Source organism: Didymosphaeria variabile (assembly GCF_027946475.1).
Source record: "Didymosphaeria variabile strain IMI 356815 chromosome Unknown scaffold_9, whole genome shotgun sequence".
Taxonomy (NCBI): Eukaryota; Fungi; Ascomycota; class Dothideomycetes; order Pleosporales; family Didymosphaeriaceae; genus Didymosphaeria; species Didymosphaeria variabile.
Window position 1 is genome coordinate 1,050,340 of NW_026611628.1, and position 18,153 is coordinate 1,068,492.

General features: G+C 52.3%; 6 protein-coding genes across 6 annotated transcripts; 3 read left to right on the forward strand and 3 right to left on the reverse strand.

Annotated features, from left to right (window-relative positions):
• Positions 1-1,513: 1,513 nt before the first annotated feature.
• Positions 1,514-3,776, reverse strand: SDH1 (succinate dehydrogenase flavoprotein subunit; the record flags this gene model as incomplete). Its single annotated transcript, XM_056220378.1, has 4 exons — positions 1,514-2,957; positions 3,011-3,175; positions 3,233-3,525; positions 3,735-3,776. The coding sequence occupies 4 exons, from the start codon at positions 3,774-3,776 to the stop codon at positions 1,514-1,516; spliced, it is 1,944 nt and encodes a 647-aa protein (XP_056065681.1).
• A 1,056-nt stretch (positions 3,777-4,832) lies between these two features.
• On the reverse strand, positions 4,833-6,163 carry RPL3 (60S ribosomal protein L3; the record flags this gene model as incomplete). The annotated part of the gene is made up of 4 exons (XM_056220379.1): positions 4,833-5,088; positions 5,139-5,812; positions 5,865-6,021; positions 6,072-6,163. The coding sequence occupies 4 exons, from the start codon at positions 6,161-6,163 to the stop codon at positions 4,833-4,835; spliced, it is 1,179 nt and encodes a 392-aa protein (XP_056065682.1).
• Positions 6,164-6,650: 487 nt separating this feature from the next.
• Positions 6,651-8,492, forward strand: CDC55 (protein phosphatase 2A regulatory subunit cdc55; the record flags this gene model as incomplete). The annotated part of the gene is made up of 6 exons (XM_056220380.1): positions 6,651-6,694; positions 6,830-6,876; positions 6,961-7,058; positions 7,122-7,773; positions 7,826-8,418; positions 8,469-8,492. The coding sequence occupies 6 exons, from the start codon at positions 6,651-6,653 to the stop codon at positions 8,490-8,492; spliced, it is 1,458 nt and encodes a 485-aa protein (XP_056065683.1).
• A 738-nt stretch (positions 8,493-9,230) lies between these two features.
• Positions 9,231-10,428, forward strand: PMT4_1 (Dolichyl-phosphate-mannose--protein mannosyltransferase 4; the record flags this gene model as incomplete). The annotated part of the gene is made up of 4 exons (XM_056220381.1): positions 9,231-9,293; positions 9,340-9,365; positions 9,413-9,770; positions 9,817-10,428. The coding sequence occupies 4 exons, from the start codon at positions 9,231-9,233 to the stop codon at positions 10,426-10,428; spliced, it is 1,059 nt and encodes a 352-aa protein (XP_056065684.1).
• A 462-nt stretch (positions 10,429-10,890) lies between these two features.
• On the forward strand, positions 10,891-13,332 carry PMT4_2 (Dolichyl-phosphate-mannose--protein mannosyltransferase 4; the record flags this gene model as incomplete). The annotated part of the gene is made up of 3 exons (XM_056220382.1): positions 10,891-11,145; positions 11,218-12,853; positions 12,914-13,332. 3 exons carry the CDS (start codon positions 10,891-10,893, stop codon positions 13,330-13,332), a joined length of 2,310 nt encoding a protein of 769 aa, XP_056065685.1.
• Positions 13,333-13,852: 520 nt separating this feature from the next.
• On the reverse strand, positions 13,853-17,170 carry AMD1_1 (AMP deaminase; the record flags this gene model as incomplete). The annotated part of the gene is made up of 3 exons (XM_056220383.1): positions 13,853-15,517; positions 15,565-17,105; positions 17,161-17,170. The coding sequence occupies 3 exons, from the start codon at positions 17,168-17,170 to the stop codon at positions 13,853-13,855; spliced, it is 3,216 nt and encodes a 1,071-aa protein (XP_056065686.1).
• Between the last annotated feature and the right edge of the window lie 983 nt (positions 17,171-18,153).

Below are 18,153 nucleotides of genomic sequence, written 5' to 3' on the forward strand. Positions count from 1 at the left end.
AGATCACATAGTTCAAACATGCGTTTGAAGTGAAAGTTTTGGCGGTTTGCGTAACGTGTTAGGTGAAAGATTCACAATTTCACAGTATGTACTCGAAACTCGAAAGAAGTAAGTACTTCGACCCAATTCACCACCATCGGGTCTGTGTGATAGGGTCGTGCAAGATGCTAGTTTCACGATTGATTACACTCGCACTTATGAAGCCCTGGCACTGGTAATCAACGAAATCCACGGCTCTTAGCAGCTCCCCACTCCTGTTAATAACTCAACTTCAACGGTATAGCAGGAATTTCGCACGCTACAGCTACGCCCACTACCATGTCTCTGGCCGGTAGCGGATTCTCAAACACCATTGTACCTCCCTCTAGCATTAGACGCCTTCCGCTAGAGCTTCTGGGCTGAATTGCGTCCTTCGCTTCTCAGAAAGCACTTTATGGTCTCTGCCTTACTTCTAAGAAGTACTGCCAAATCTCAAAGCCGTACTTGTATCAACGTATCGAGGTTAGATGTAAAGATAATGTGTTTTCCTTCTTCACGTTATTGGATGCTTTCTGGATGACGCTAGAACTCGTAGACTATGTTAAGTCCCTCCACGTGGTTATGGCCTGCTAAACCGACGCCTGCCACGCAGTCCTCCACGGCATTGTCACGGCATGTCCCACTCTCAAGAAGCTACATGTTGACACAAATGACTGGGTCTGGTGGCACATTATGGACGCCGGCTGGACGTGCTGATGCGAACAGTGCTAGACCGCGGGCAGATTGATGTGAATTTGAAGAGAGTTGCCATGCTCTTGTTTGGAGAGACCGCTGCACTATGCGGTTCCTACTCTGCTGTTTTCCGCGATAGCTGGGGTCAAGGTCCGCGCTCGTTGGGCAAGAAGTTGCGCCTTAGGATTACACAACCCAAAGAAGTAGGTGTGATTGTTTGAAGTGTAGGTACTCGGATCGCTTCTTGTATCTGCTAATATAGCAACGCAACTTTATCTTAACCACAAGGCATATCACCCTCCCGTATGAAAACATCGCATCGGCCTGGTATTTGACAACGAACCGCAAACCCGTTTGCAAGGCACTTGGTTACTGACTACGTGGTTATCCGTGTCTAAACCGTGGCGCAATAATTGATACATACCAAGCTACAAGGTCTGATAGCCGTCTTATGCTTCCCTTGTATACTCCAAACCACTGCGTATTTGCGCATGATCGTGACGCGGCTCTGCTTGCTTTTGGTCAATGGTCCCTTTCACCCGAACTTCCCTGCAGCTTCTATACTTCCCTCCTAATCAAAACCTGCTGTCGTCTTAAAAGTATGCTCCCGTCACGTTCTTCATGTTACATGCTGTGACGAACTACGTTTCCATTGAGATATCTTCGCAATCCACAAACGAAAAGAAAAGGGAGCCAAAGCACACGATCTTGCCACTAGAATGCATTGCAGCAAATCATCCAATATACATAGAATACAGACAATGCAAGCTCCACCACTTATTCAACAACCTCACTCCGTTTTCTAGTACGTCCGCTTGAACGGTGGCACAGCCTTGCACTCATTCTCGTCTAGCGTGTTAGCAACGACACCCCGGTAACCGATCTCAACCTTGCTGTGAGGCTTCTTCTGCCACGTGAGAGTGTGCTTCATCCAGTTCTCGTCGTCACGGTCAGGGTAATCTTCACGAGCGTGAGCACCTCTTGACTCCTTGCGATTAGCGGCAGCTTCGGCGGTCTGAACGGCACAAGTGAGCAGGTTTCGCAGCTCGAGAGTCTCGACAAGGTCGGAATTCCAGATCATGCTGCGGTCCTTGATGCCAACATCGTCGTAGGTAGCATCGACCTCGCGGATCTTGCGCACACCCTCGTCGAGCGACTCTTGCGTACGGAATACGGAGACATCGGTCTGCATGACCTTCTGCATGTTGCCACGGATCTCAGCGGTCGGCTTAGATCCATCAGCGGTACGGACTTTGTCGATGACAGAGATCGACTCGGCACCAGCATCCGCCTGGACGGGGTCGGCCTTCTGGCCGGGGCTGAAGTTGTCGCGGATGGTGTGGGAAACAGCACGGCCGAAAACGATGAGATCCAGGAGAGAGTTAGCGCCAAGACGATTAGCACCGTGGACGGACACGCAGGCAGCTTCACCACAAGCGAAGAGACCTGGCACAACCTTGTCCTTGCCCTGCTCGTCGACAGTCAAGACTTCACCAGTGTATTTAGTCGGGATACCACCCATGTTGTAGTGAACGGTGGGGAGGACGGGAATGGGCTGCTTGGTAACATCGACACCGGAGAAAATGGCGGCAGTCTCAGAGATACCAGGCAAACGTTCGTGGAGGATCTCAGGAGGCAGATGACTGAGCTGGAGGTAGATGTGGTCCTTGTCCGGTCCAACACCACGGCCTTCACGGATTTCGAGTGTCATTGATCGAGAAACGACGTCGCGGGAAGCAAGATCCTTGGCAGTAGGGGCATATCGCTCCATAAATCGTTCACCCTCGGAATTGAGCAAGTAACCACCCTCACCACGAGAACCCTCGGTAATCAAACATCCAGCGCCGTAGATACCAGTTGGGTGGAACTGGACGAACTCGAGATCCTGGTTGGGTAGTCCGGCACGAGCGACCATGGCCATTCCGTCTCCGGTACACGTGTGAGCGGAAGTGCAGCTGAAGTAGGCACGACCGTAACCGCCAGTCGCCAAAACGGTATTCTTCGCAATGAACCTGTGAATCGTGCCGTCTTCCTGGTTGTAGGCTACAACACCCTTGCAGACGCCATCCTCCATAATGAGATCAGTGGCGAAGAACTCGATGAAGTATTTGGTGTTGTGACGAAGAGACTGTCCGTAGAGCGTGTGGAGGAGAGCGTGGCCTGTCCTGTCTGCGGCGGCACAGCATCGGTAAGCCTGTCCACCTTTACCGTACTTCTGCGATTGACCACCGAAAGCGCGCTGATAACTGATCGATTGTTAGTTACTGGGGTTTCCGTGCTCTATAAAATGGTGACGTACATCCGACCATCGTCTGTTCTTGAGAAGGGGCAGCCGTAGTTCTCGAGTTCGATGACAGATTGTGGTGCTTCGCGTGTCATGTAATGAATAGCATCTTGATCGCCCAACCAGTCGGACCCCTTCACAGTATCGTACATATGCCACCGCCAGTCGTCCTCGTGCATGCTAGCGAGCCGTTAGCACCTCCTGTTTCGCCACTCCAATGCGATGAATTGTACGCACTTTCCTAACGCCGCATTGATACCTCCCTGAGCTGCTACCGTGTGCGATCGAGTTGGGAACAGCTTTGATATGCAGGCCGTATTGAAGCCAGCTTCAGCGAGACCGAAGGCCGCTCGGAGACCAGCGCCACCAGCTCCAACGACAACGGCGTCGTATTCATGGTCGATGACGGGGTACTTTTGAGAAATGAACCCAGAAGCCTCTTTCGCCTTTAGGTGCTCGGTCGCAAAGATGCGGGCGGCCGGTCGCGTCGACGAAAATGCTCGTGAAGGTGTCCGCAAGCTTCTTGAGAACTACCGAGGTATTTGTTAGCCATTGAAGCTCTTCTAGTGCCACCCCAACCGTCTGATATGAGGCCGAGCAATCTGCAAGGCCATTGAAGCAGCGCGATAGCTATAGGGCCAAACTTTCAGACGCTGGTGGGCGGTGGCACATTGTGCGGAGGGTGCCGGGTTGTAGGGATGAATGGGTGGCGCATGTGTTCTAGTGTCGGATGTCTCACCTGGCTCGCGAGCTGCAGATTGCGCATCTTGAGGCAACTCATGATGGGCGATCGTACGAAGGAGAGGAGAGGGACGAGGTGGTGGGTGCTAGTTTTGGAGAAGAGCACGTCGATGATGGGAAGGCGAGGCTCGCTGAATAACGCCCTTCTGATTGGGCGTTGCGGCCAAGACCTCGGTCACGGCAGGAGCAGAGAACCCGGCTTTTCTTCGCGAATCGCACTTGATTTTGAGAGCAGTCGACCACGGACATGCGGAATTGTTTCCAGGCATTCATTGCTGGGTCTTCTTGCGAACAAATAATGTTCCCTTTCGACGTTCAGATATCTGTTCTCGATGTTCACGACGTCCGATTACTCTTCATGAAGGGTACTGTTCTGGTTCACGACGCTGTACATTTCCATTATGCTCGATACCGGTCGCATATATAATCTCAAGGGATCGTGAGCTTTCGGATACGTTTCTCGGCCTCACTATGGTATAACTATTGCCACTTTTGATTCCAGCAAAGTGTTCACGTCATAGACGCTCGCGTTCTTTTTGTGGACTGGGCGTATGGTACATGTCTGGTGCCCGGGTCGGCAACTGCGCATGTGACCAACGGCACTTTACGCTGCACCGCACGTCCTCTCATGTCGTTGTTCGCTTGCAAAACCTACAGTGGATCGTGAACTATTGTGTACCCTGAGTCACTCCAACCTAGCAATGCAGTATCCAAAGCTTTCTACGTACCGCGGGATATATGGGGTTTGCATCGGATAATAATGGTCAAGATCCCAAAATGTATTGCCTAAGTATAATCGAGTGGACCGAAGATGTGTAGATGATTGGCAACCATGCCTTGCGAAGGCGGCTTGGTGAGAGCGTTCTACCCTTTAAAAGCCCGCGCAAATTGAGATACTCGCTTAGGTACGTGGACAAATATGCACAAGAAGATCACGGGCGAGCAAAGCACATGGAGGCCAAGAAAGGAAAGATCATGAAGTGGGAATCATTTATTTTGTCATTCATTGCTCATGTGACCGTGAGCAATAACGGATCATGCCATTCGCCAAAGAAGCCCAGAAGAAATTGTACCGTCACCCACCACCACCAACTCTCTATGAGGCGGCAGTGAGGTCCTTCTTGAGCGTACCGACAGCCGTCTTCTTCTCTGCCGCCGTCTGGTAGACACCGTGACCGAACTTGGACGAGGTGTCGATCCACTTGAGCTCGACCTTCTCCAGCGCCCTCCTGCTGGTGTGCACGAACATAGACTTGCGGAGAGTAACAACCCTCTTCTTCACACCAGGAATGGCACCCTTGAGCAGAACGAAGTCGTTCTTAACCTCACCGTAGCGGACGAAGCCACCAAGACTATTAACGATTAGCAACTGCTAGAGAGATTTCTTGTGATGGTAGCTTACGGAGTGATCTGCTTCTTGGAGACATCGAAGTCGGTGGATGCGTTGCCCTCGTCGGTACCCTTTCCGATGCGGTAAATCTTGTGGTTGACGGAGGTTCGGTGGTGGTAACCCATTTGACCAGCACGGGCAACAGTCCACTGGACGTGGGACGGATGCCAGGCACCGATACAGGCGACCTTGCGGAGACCCTTGTGCGTCTTGCGCGGAAGCTTCTTGGTGCCCCATCGGGAGGTGACACCGTTGTAACCGTGACCCTTGGTGACGGCGATGACATCGATCATCTCGTTATCCTCGAAGATGGAGGTGATCTCGATGGGCTTCTCGAAGAGACCGTGACCGAACTGGACCTTGTCGGCGATGGAACCACCGTTGACCTGGATCTCCATCAAGTGGGCCTTCTTCTGCTTGAGAGGAGTCATGGAGATCTGGGTGTGAGCGAGGATACGGACGACCTGGCAGTACTTCTTGATACGCTCGAGCTCGCGGGTGATTGACTGGCCGCTGTTCTCAGAGTGCTTCTTGGCGTACTTGGTGAAAGCCTTCTTCTTGCTCTTGTACCAGTTCTTGTAGAAGCGACGCTTGACCTCGTCGCTCAAGTGCTCAGCCCAGACTGTGGTGAGCGAGCGGAGACCACGGGGAGTCTCGATGTAGCCGACAAGACCGACAGCGATCATCTGCAGTCTGTTAAAATTTCCGTTTGGTTCCTCAATGGGAGAGTGTGCGTACCGGAGGAGTCTCGACAACGGTGACAGCCTCGACAATCTCCTTCTTGTGCAACTTGGCTCCAGGACGATCGAGATCGCGGACAATGGTGCTCATACCGGCCTTGTAGCCCATGGTCGCGGTGAGGTGGACGGGCTTCTTCGGGTCATCCTTGGGGAAGCTGTGAAAATCTGTGAGCTCGTGTGGCATCACCAATCCGTCTGCGCTTACCTCTTGACCTTACCCCTGTGACGGGCGGCGCGCTTTCGCGGCAAGAATGCCAATGACCCGTGACGGGGAGCCTCGAACTTCCTGTGGGACATTGCGAGGTGTTGAGGTGCTGCTGGTTAGTGTCGAAGTGTTCGAAGTGTGCGAAAGTTCTAAGCGATAATTGTTTGTGCGCCAAGTCCCGCCAATGCACTAGTCGGAGTCTGGACTAGCTTCGACGCCCCGCAATCATGTGACATACCGCTCGCGGGCACGCTTTGTTCTATACCTGCTCTGCTGTCTCTGCTCGCGTCTACATCAACCGCCGCCTTGCCGCCGACTCACTCCGCTGGCACCCTGCAATACCTCCCGTACAACCGGAACCGCCACCTCTTTCCTTGCCGCCGATTCGGCTGCCTCGACCGCCTCACCGTTCCCGAATCAGTCCCCCAGCCTCGACGTCGGCGGCTCTTTCCACCCACCCACCTTGCCCTCGCGCCAGCCTAGCTCCGCGGCCAACACACTCGTCTACCTCACCCGTCCGGAGAGAATCCCCTCCAGTTCTAGCCCGCGTGCGCACTTCGACACACCGCTCCCGGAACCATGGTAGAAGCGGAAGGAAACCCCACTACGTGGAAGTTCACGCAGTAAGTTGGGCCAATGCCCTGACTCCCTGCACCTTACAAAAAACACCGCGATGCGATATAGTCCATTTAATCGTTCAGTTTCTTGCAGTGGGGACAGCTGACTACGTTTGTGTCATATTGTGCTAACATATCTAGGTGCTTCGGTGACAAGGGTGATGTCGAAGACATAACAGAAGGTACGGGTACATACTTCTCTTACTCTCACTTTGTGAGGCTGCTTCCGTGGTCTCAAAAGTCTTCTTACCACCGATGCTGACTTTTAATAGCTGACATCATCTCCACCGTTGAATTCGATCAAACGGGCAATTACCTGGCCACCGGAGACAAGGGCGGTCGCGTGGTACTATTCGAGCGAAACGAAACAGTAAGTTGACTTCGATCTCCTTGAGTTCCCGCACGATCATATTCGGTGGCTAATGACGTCTAGAAAAAAACGTGCGAGTACAAGTTTCACACCGAGTTCCAGTCACACGAGCCCGAGTTCGACTACCTCAAATCGCTTGAGATAGAAGAGAAGATCAACAAGATCAAGTGGTGCCGGCGACAAAATGCTTCACATTACCTGCTCTCGACTAATGACAAGACAATAAAGCTCTGGAAAGTGTTCGAGAAATCGTTAAAGGTGGTGGCGGAGAACAATCTTTCACATGAGTTAACCCCAGGGGGCGGTGTCGCTGGTGGAGGTGGTCCTGTGCGGAATCCCAACGTGAACTTCCGGAACGCCTCCGACCTGAAGCTGCCGCGGTTGACCCACCATGACACCGTTGTGGCCGCTGTGCCGCGAAAGACTTATGCCAATGCCCACGCTTATCACATCAATAGCATATCAGTCAACAGTGATGGGGAGACCTTCATCAGCAGCGATGACCTCCGGATCAATTTGTGGAATCTCAACATCCAGGACCAGAGCTTCAACATCGTAGACATCAAACCGGCGAACATGGAAGAGCTGACTGAGGTGATTACCGCTGCCGAGTTCCATCCACAGAGCTGCAACTGGTTTATGTACGCGAGTTCCAAGGGGACTATTAAGCTGGCCGACATGCGCGAGAGCGCGTTATGCGACCAACATGCCAAGCGTAAGTCCACTCTTACTTTGATACGGACGCAGCTAACGCTTGGCTATAATAGAGTTCGAGCAAGAGGAGGATCCATCATCCCGCTCATTCTTCTCAGAAATCATCTCCTCGATATCAGATGTTCGCTTCTCGCACGATGGCCGATACATTCTCTCCCGCGACTACCTTACGGTGAAGATCTGGGATGTTAACATGGAGCGAACGCCAATCAAGACCATCCCGATTCACGAGCATCTCCGACCGCGACTGTGCGATACGTACGAGAACGACAGCATCTTCGACAAGTTTGAGGTGGTGTTCTCCGGTGACGCAAAGAACGTCATGACCGGCAGCTACAACAACAACTTCATGATTTATCCGTCTGATCCAGAGAAAGACACGGAAGTGGTGCTCCAAGCAGATAAGTCGGCATTCAAAGCTAAGAAGGTTGGCATACCGACACCCATGAACTCTTCAACAAGCCCCACCAGCAGCTCCGCTAAGAAGGGAGGTTCAAGAGCGGGTAGCCCAGCCGCTGGAGCCGCTGGGCAGGGACAGCGCATGAGGAAGGAGACGGACGCAGACCAGATCGACTTCAATAAGAAAATTCTACACATGAGCTGGCATCCATTCGAGGACAGCATTGCCATTGCGGCTACCAACAATGTAAGTGTTCCAACCACAAAACTACTCTATCACGGATTAACAGCGTGCAGCTTTTCGTGTTTTCAGCCTTGTAAAGGCCTGCATTTGAGCAAACATTTCCTTTGTGCAATCGCACCTAGATTTGTGTTTGGCGATGTATTCCTCCCTCATTCTTCCCATGTACTTCCGTTTGGCCAGGATTGAGGGAGCGGCGCTAGGTTGGTAGATGGGGACTCATAAGCGGCGCGAAGAGACTGTTTGGTAGTTCAATGTAGTCATGCATCGCGGACCGGTGTCCGCTAAGCAGTGTATACTGCGGATTCGCCGTAATCGGAATGAACAAAAAGTAATCAAATTTGATTTGCATCGTACAGGTAGTGAACGTTATGTCATCTGCAATAAAACATAACACCCCTGGGATTCTAGAATCCTTGAACATGGGCGCTGGGCGTTCCTGGTCCAGCCCTACGATCAGCACTTGCCGGCACGCTAGCGCGAACCTCCACGTTGACATTCCCGAACCCACGCCAATCGACTGCGTCTTTACTTAAATACTTGTACGAAATCTAGACCATGATAGCGAATTAAGCACTAGATTGCCCAGTCTTCTGAAAAGCACATTGTAAGCACTTTTACTTGTACGTCCCCACGTCATCGACTTTGTGAGCCCCGCGGCGCTTCTCGAAAACCTCGTGTTACAATCCCGAATTACCTGTGTCTCGATCTCAACTAACTCACAAAAGGTCGCTCCTTCAGGTGCATCTCTTTCATCTTGTCGATAGCCAAGCGACGGTCACGCCTCACTCGAGCGATTTCAACATTCAGCCGTCATCATGGCAGCGATCGCGCCTCTCGCAGGAAGCTTTGCCCTTATCTTCGGAGGATGTTGCTCTAATGTAAGCGATACACTTTGAAGAGCGTAGCAAAATTAATTCGTCCCAGGTATACTGTTTGGAAGCCATTGTAAAGTACGTCCGCAATGGGGGAGCCCTGCGACTCGACTAACTTTCTCCAGACATGAACCCGATAGTGGCCTCCTCATCACGCTCTTTCAGTTCATCTTCACCTGCCTGTCGACTCTGCATTACCAATTTGACCCTAGATACCGCTTCTTCGTCAAGCCGTCACCTGTTCCGTTTCGAAAATGGGTCATCAGTGCCGCGCTATTCTTCACAGTCAACATGATGAACAACTGGGCGTTTGCGTTCAACATCTCTGTTCCAGTACATATCATCCTACGAAGTTTCGGTAGTGTCACGACCATGATCGCCGGGTATCTGCGAGGCAAAAAGTATACGCCTGTGCAAATTTTCTCAGTGGCTATTCTGACGGTCGGCGTAATGGTATCCGCATGGGCAGATGCTCAGTCGAAGGTACGCATCCTTGACCTGCGCATCGAAATCCTTCTGATTATGACAGGGCAAGAAACTCGATACAACCAGCATCGACTACACAAGCGCCTCTTTCGAGATGGGTCTGCTCATCCTCCTTATTGCCCAGCTGCTTTCCGCCTACATGGGCGCCTATGTAGAGGACATCTACCTTCAGCACGGCAACCACTGGAAGGCAAATCTCTTCTACTCGCATCTGCTGTCTCTGCCGCTCTTTATCAACTTCGCGCCCGTCCTCTACAATCAATTCACACGCCTTCAGTCGTCTCAGTCCTTTTCCGTTCCGCCAGCGCTCGCAGCGAACCTACCACCAACAGTAAACAAGGCGCTGGCTTTTACGTCGCAGCATGTTATCTTCTTGACTGCCAACGCGGTCACGCAGCTTCTCTGCATTACTGGTGTCAACATTCTCAGTGCTAATACTTCTGCGGTCACTGTCACGATCGTGCTCAATATCCGGAAGCTGGTGAGCTTTTTGCTGAGCATCTGGCTATTTGGAAACCAGATGAGTGGGATGATGAAGCTTGGCGCGGCGATGGTATTTGGCGCTGGGGCGTTGTATGGGTGGGAAACGACGTACAAGATTCCGCAGAGGAAGAAGGCTGCGGCTGTGAAGGAGAACGGGAAGAAGGCGCAGTAAAAAGTGGGCGTATTTGCGGTCGAAGAGCTGGTTGCGTCTATAGAATGGTCGTATCTTTGTGTGTATCGGTCGCATGGCTCGTAGAGTTAGAAAATAACGAAGAAGGCAACCGCAATGCAGGTCCTGCCTTCAATTGTGTCCCTCTTCTCGCGACCGTGAAATGTGAAGGTTCCTTTGTCAACTGGTCGCAGTCATCACGTGTCGGGGTTCGGTTCGCTGGTGCCCCCATTGGGCTGGATGCTTGGCGTATACAAGGGGTAACACGCGGCCAAAAGATTAGGTGTTCTTAGAGGGGGCCGCTGAACAACTCCAAGGACCACGCGCATTTCTGTCCACTTTTCCTTTCAACTCCATTTCGACTTCTGTGCGGGTGAGTACCCTCCAATTTCTTGTCCATCATTTGATTGTCCCTAATTGTTAATCTAAAAGCATACAGGGAGCTTTGCGGAGCTACAGCCCACCATGTCCTCCCCAACTGGCGTGCGGCATCGCGGCACAAAGGACAAGAAGCGACCAACGACACCGAACCCGGACACGATCGCATATCAGGTCGACAACGCTGTCACCAAAGTCAAGCGGGAATTCAAGGCGAACCAGGGGTCGGAGTGGGACTACAAGATCGCCATTGCTGTGATCACCGTGCTAGCTTTCATTACGCGCTTCTGGGGCATCAACCACCCGGACCAGGTTGTCTTTGATGAGGTGCACTTTGGAAAGGTACGAATTATTACAAGGAGACAGACGAGGTAGCGGGTCTTAATTGCGAATGCAAGGCTGACAGGTCGATAGTTTGCTTCATACTACCTCCAGCGTACCTATTTCTTCGATGTCCACCCTCCCTTCGGAAAGCTTCTCTTTGCCTTCGCTGGATGGCTCGTCGGATACGATGGCAGCTTCCTCTTCGAAAACATCGGCGACTCGTATATCACGAACAAGGTCCCTTACGTTGCCTACCGCGCCATGCCCGCTACCATGGGCGCCCTTACTGTTCCGACCGTCTTCTTGATCATGTGGGAGTCTGGATACTCGCTGCCAGCGTGCATAACTGCCGCTGGACTGATGCTCTTCGACAACGCCCATATTGGCCAGACGCGCCTGATTCTGCTCGATGCGACCCTGATCTTCTTCATGGCGCTTTCCGTCCTTGCCTACATCCGCTTCTATAAGCTCCGCCATGATCCCTTTAGCCGCAAGTGGTGGAAATGGTTGCTCTTGACCGGCGTGTCTCTAAGCTGTGTCATCTCGACCAAATACGTCGGTGCTTTCACATTCTTCTCTATTGGTGTCCCTGTCTTGATTGATTTGTGGGACCTCGCCAACATCAACCGCCGTCAAGGTGCTCTGAGCTTGCCGGAACTTGGCAAGCATTTCGCTGCTCGCGCCATTGGCCTCATCGTCATCCCGTTTCTCCTTTACCTTTTCTGGTTCCAGGTGCACTTCTCTATCCTAAGCAGGTCTGGACCAGGCGACGACTTCATGACCCCGGAGTTCCAAGAGACTTTGAGCGACAATGCCATGACTCTTCAGTCTGTCGGCATTAACTACTACGATTCAATTACCATTCGCCACAAGGAGACTAAAGTGTACCTTCATAGCCACACAGACAAATACCCGCTCCGCTACGATGACGGGCGCATCTCTTCGCAGGGACAGCAAGTTACTGGTTATCCTCATAACGACACCAACAACCACTGGCAAATTCTACCCTCGAAGCCGCTGGAGAGCACCGAAGGACAACGCGTTAAGATTGGTGACGTTATCCGTCTGCGCCATCTCATCACTGATTCTATGCTTTTGACCCACGATGTGGCATCTCCTTACTACCCTACCAACCAGGAGTTCACCACTATGAACATGGAAGAGGCGAACGCAGGCCGTTACAACGACACTCTTTTTGAGCTCAAGGTCGACCCCAAGGGCAAGGGTGACTTCAAGACGATGTCTTCTCACTTCAAGCTCATCCACGTACCTACCAAGGTCGCCATGTGGACTCACACCTCGCCGCTTCCTGACTGGGCATACAAGCAGGCCGAAATTAACGGAAACAAGAACGTACAGCAAAGCAGCAACGTCTGGTACGTAGACGACATCCCCTCTCTCCCTGAGGAGGATGAGCGCAACAAGAAGGAGGTCAAGCAGGTCAAAAGCCTTTCGTTCCTTCGGAAGTACATCGAGCTCCAGCGTGCCATGTTCTACCACAACAACGCTCTCACTAGCTCCCACCCCTACGCCTCGTTCCCCGTGTCTTGGCCCTTCCTTCTCCGTGGTGTCTCCTTTTGGACCCACAACGACACGAAGCAGCAGATCTACTTTTTGGGTAACCCGCTTGGATGGTGGCTGGCATCCTCGCTCCTAGCCGTCTTCGCTGGTATAATCGGTGCCGACCAGCTGGCTCTTCGCCGTGGCGTTGAAGCCCTCGATGAGCGTAAGTATCCCTTCCTCCCCATACTCTATCGTTGTATAGACATATTCTTACACCACCCAGGCACCCGCTCCCGCCTCTACAACTCCACCGGATTTTTCTTCCTCACCTGGGCCGCCCACTACATTCCCTTTTACATCATGGGTCGTCAGCTCTTCCTGCACCACTACTTGCCTGCGCATCTCGCCTCGGTACTCGTCACCGGTGCCCTCGTGGAATTCATCTTCAACATTGAGCCTGTTGACACCGAAGCGCCGACGACTGTTGTCAAGGGCCACAAACGTACGCTCAGCAAGCCCGTGCGTGAGCGCGTGGCGACACAAAGTCTACTTGGCAGCTGGATCGCGACGGGCGTTATTCTTGCGGCGGTGGGCTGGTGCTACCTCTTCTTTGCGCCTTTGACGTACGGGTCGCCAGGACTGAGCGTCGAGCAGGTCAACGCACGGAAGTGGCTGGCGTACGATTTGCATTTCGCGAAATAGAGGGATGCTTGAGAAGGCGGAAACGCAAGTGCGTGAGAGCGGTGTTGGTCGCCATTGCGTTCTTGGGCGTCATCTTTGTTTGGCCGGAGTAGGGCATATAAAAGGTTCGGTACGGCACAGCGAGGCGCGGGTGTGGGCAGTTACCTGTCTGACTTGAATTTCTTTGTTAGTTATATCCACCATACAATCAAACTTGGGGCGACGGTATGGTACCGAGAGCTTCATTCAATTTCCTATGTTTTGGTCTACCCGAGTATCTGTATGATGTAAATTAGTAGCTAATCGAAGCTAAACTGATCAGTTGAGACGGTGCAAGACGTAAAAGGATATGTCAGAGATGTTGAAAATTCACTTCGTCAGAACACTTCATTATCGTGGGAAACCCCAAAGCCAAAGCCGAGATTAATCCCAGCCATCCTGTCTATTACGAACGCAGTACCAATTTCGAAAGTCACCGTCGCTTTTCTTTTTCACGACCCGTTTCGTCGCTGTCACTTTGCAATTTTGATTGTCCTCGCGTCTACAGGTCCTCATCATCAGTATCCGGCTCCTCCGTCACAGATGCATCCTTGAACGCAACCCTTCCAGCGGTCGGTGTCATCCCAGAAACCGCGGCCTGCGCACTCGCGTCAGCTCCAATGTCACTGCTTCGAATGCTGCTCCTCCGCCGTCCATGACGACTCACAACACCAGGGAACATCCTGGGCTCTGCGCCATCGATAGTGACGACGCTTTGCGTTCGTTGCATTCCGTTGGAGAACTCTTGATCTTTGGTACGAGTCGGGGATGCGGGTTGGGTCCGCGATTCGCCCTGTGGACCTGAAGGGATGCGGGCTTGTTGGGCGGGGTGCATGGGTGACTGATGAGCAGGCGGGAGGGAGAAGCCTTGCTGCCCATCTTGTAAGTTGGCGTTTGAGGGATGGGTTATCAGCGATGCGACGGGCGAGCCAGGATGCGTGGCATGATTCGAGACGGGAGTTTGTGGTTGGCCAAATGTAGGTTGGAGGTTTGACGTCGTCAGAGCACTGGTGCTGCTTTGCGAGGCGCGAGTGTAGCGTTCGATCATGGCGAGCTCTGAGATAAGGGTCTCGTGGCGGAAGGCTTCGCGTATGCTGGGAACGTTGGATTTTGCGACGTCGTTACCGGCGACGCCCGGGAGATGGTAGTTTTGACCGAGGAAGCGTTGTTTGATTACGTGCTCGAAGCCGCTTTGCTCGACGGAGTGCTTTGCGAGCTCACACATGTCAACCGCACTAAGCTTGTAGATCTGTGCCGCGACCGAGTACTCTTCGATCAAAGGTTCTTTAGTGAAAGCGAACTGCAGAGGGTCATCGGTCGATAGCGAGACGTTCAGACCTCGTCGGAAATAGCTGAGGAAGGGATTACGCTCGTATGCTAGGAACAAGGCGTTGTTGCTAAGTGGAGACATTGCTACTCCGATCTGTTCCAGATAGAAGATGTACTGCAGGAATGGCACCTTGCGCAAGAGCAAACCATGGCTGATACTGTGGCTGCAGAGAACGGCAGCTGCCAAATGATCGGTGTCACCGGCTTCACCACAATGTGGTCGAAGCAAGAACGTGTTGAACCCACGCTGCTTTCGCCAGACGTTCAATGACGCCATGTTGGCAAAGAGGTAGTACATCCAGTAACTGTATGGCGGGTTTTGCTTCGTCGACCAGCTGGAGGGGTACGGAAACTTCTTGTAAACTCTTCGCTCAACCTTGCTTTCGTCGTCAACACTGTCGAAACCGATGACTCTCTGCAGGAAGACATGAAGCTTGGGGTGACTGCTCGGATCTCTTGTAACCTCAAAGAGAGGCTGGAATACATTGACAATAACTTGCTCAAAATTGTCCATCAAGCCTGATCCCTTGTACACATCGAACAGACGAGGTATCTGAATGAGCCATCGTACATTAGGGGAGAACAATTTGTTGTCCACAACCCAAGCAGCAAGCTTGTCCCACTCATCAATGTCACGACCATAGATGGAAATGCGCCATTCCACGAACTGATATTTGCTCGATTCGAGATCAGAAATAACTTCTTTCGTAATCTCAGCCAAGTACCGGCCCTTGATGAAATTGTCTGTTTTGAGAAAGATCGTACGCAACCGAGACTCGCCAACCGGGTTGTATTTGAGGTTGAATTTGTCGAACCGGTGGAACGAATCAGTGTGTGCCTAGTGAAGTCAGCTACGTTCAAACGTGAGATGCCAAATATACGCACATGCATATCAAGCGTGTCGATACTGAGGTCGTACGCTGTCAAGTTGATCGATTCAAAAACTTCTTTAAGGGTGAGATGCTTGCCATCACGGAAGATGACGACCTCATCTGGCGACTTCTTCATCTTGGATTTGATGAAGCGGAGCAAATGTTTCTGGTTCATACAGGCTGAATGATGAACGTGGGTGTCGATTTTACGAACGTTGTAGAAGTCCCTGTGCGGCACCTTCTTGGTATCGGCAGTCTCTTGGTATTCGTTCAACAGATAGTACAGATTGAATTTCCCTTCAAGATACTGTAACCGCCGGAAAGCAAAACTCTTGCTAGGTCCGTCAGATGAAATTTCAAGGATGCTGTCAAGGTCCATGTAGTACTCCCGTAACGTAGGAATAGCTACAATGGGCGTGTCGAGCTCTGCAGACTTGGAGGTTTCGTAGACCTGGAAGACGCCACTCTCATCTAGACGATATGACATCTCGGCGGCGCCTGGTAGAGGAAGTAGATCGTCCATGTTGAAATCCTCCCCAATGTCCTTGCCCATTTTGCGAGGCGCCTTCAGAGGTGCTTCGTTAGGATCGAGGACTGTGCTGCTCTGCAAGCTGCTCGACGCATTCTGACGCTCCTTTGCCTTCCAGACGGGTTCCGGATGGGGTGGATAGATGCGCCAGGAAGGATCATCTTTGGGGTTGTCAAAATTCCCTTGGAGGGATAAACGCATATATTTATGGCGTATGTCGAGCACTTTTTGCACATTCGTGTAAATGGCACCCAATTCCGCAGCGACACTTGAATCGTCCATGGCGAAACCTCCTGCACCGCTCCCAATGCCTACGCCTGCGCCTGCGCCGTGTATACCTTCTTCAGCGAGCAAGGGCTTCTGTTCGTGAGGTAATCCAGGGTGCTTTGTGTGTTCTCTAGCTTGAGCATCGGCTTGCATGTAGGGATTTGCTGCATCCGTTTGGGGACCCTGTTCATTGAAAGCATTGGGCTGCGATCGCGGTTCGTGTGAGTGTTCCGCCTGTGACACTCCGATGGGCAGTGTCAATCGTGGTCCCTGGTTGACGAGGCTCGCGTTGCTTCTCCGCGAACGAATGCTGCCTGCCCTGCTGAGTTGTTCAACCCCATCACCGCCACTAAAGCCCACTGGGAGCGTCTTTGCACGTATCACAGGGCTGAAGCCATCGCCAGCCTGTGAGCCTCCATACTGGCTCTCCAGCTGGTGACGCTGATAGAACTGCTTGGCCTCTGAATGGCTCATCTGCTTCTCAGAAGCGTAATCGTAAAAAGCAGTACGCCGCTGCTTGTCGCGCGGGAGCAGTCCTTGTGCATCGTGGGTGGCACCATTATCGCCATCTTGGGTGCTCGTGCCCGCAGTGGTTTGTGCCCCCAATGCACCGCCATCGGTGGCTCTTGCAGGTTTATCGCCTTCGGGCTCGTCTGAAGAATCGGGACTCAGCTCGTCATCCTCAGAGGAGGGGATTTGATCGTCGATATGGGCTGCGCCCAAGTCTGGCGACGCATCAGGCGCAGACGAAAAAGAGCCTGAAGCTCCGTCAGCCTCAATTGCACGGTATACAAGGGCCTTAGCAGGTGTTACCTTTGATCATTGTGCTGGGTCGAGGTGGAGGCGAAGCTTGTGTGCTGCTCCTCCCTGATAAAATAAATCATGTAGACCGCCCGCAGGCCGCTGACGCCGGTACTGACCGCATGTGACCGCGCGTCGGCGGTCTCCGCGTCCCCATCTAAGCATCAGAAATTCACATTCAGCAAGCCCAGTCCAAGGGCAATCTGCTCATATAACAATAGGAAGATGAAGAGGACGCGTGCATTATATTGTTTGTAAGGTTGCGTCGAACGATGCGCCGGCTACTGGAACCGGTTCAGCCCAGCATAGCCGTCGGCAGCCGGCTGTCCTGCTTCTTCCGCTACTCTCTCATTGCTGTCCAAAAAGCACATCTGATAAAACCAATGCAGCAACAGCTTGATGGTCGTGATACTGTGGGAGGTCTTCCAGATGAGGCGGAAGTAGGATACCTGCACACTACATACACCTCGACCGCGGTACGGGCACCGGAATACTTTACCAACGACTCATGTCGCTCATGTCGCTGAACATGCTGATTGAATAGAGCCACGATTTGCTTCTGGACGCTCAAATTAGAGTAGACACTGGGAACATTATTGCTAGAACGAACAACACCTAAGAGATTGGGACAGCGATCGATAAGCCGAGGCACGCTTACCTAGCTGAGAACTGGCGGGGAAGGAGCGAGGCGGGACGCGAGCGTGACGCGACGATGACTTGCCCCGTTTCACGGCGACTTCGCGTGCCATCCTTCATCATGTCGGCCCGACAGAAGTCTTCCCATACACGCTTCGTAGTCGCTCGCTAGCTTGACTTCGACCACGCGCTTCATTTTGCGGTCCTCACGGTGAGACAGTTGCGACACTCAACGGCGATAACAATCATTACAGTCTATTTCCATAGCTAACACCAAGGAAACCACATTGCAAGTAATACACAACTCGTAACAGAATAGCACGCCCATCAGCAATCTCGCCAGTCCAACTTCGCTCATCAACAGGTTGA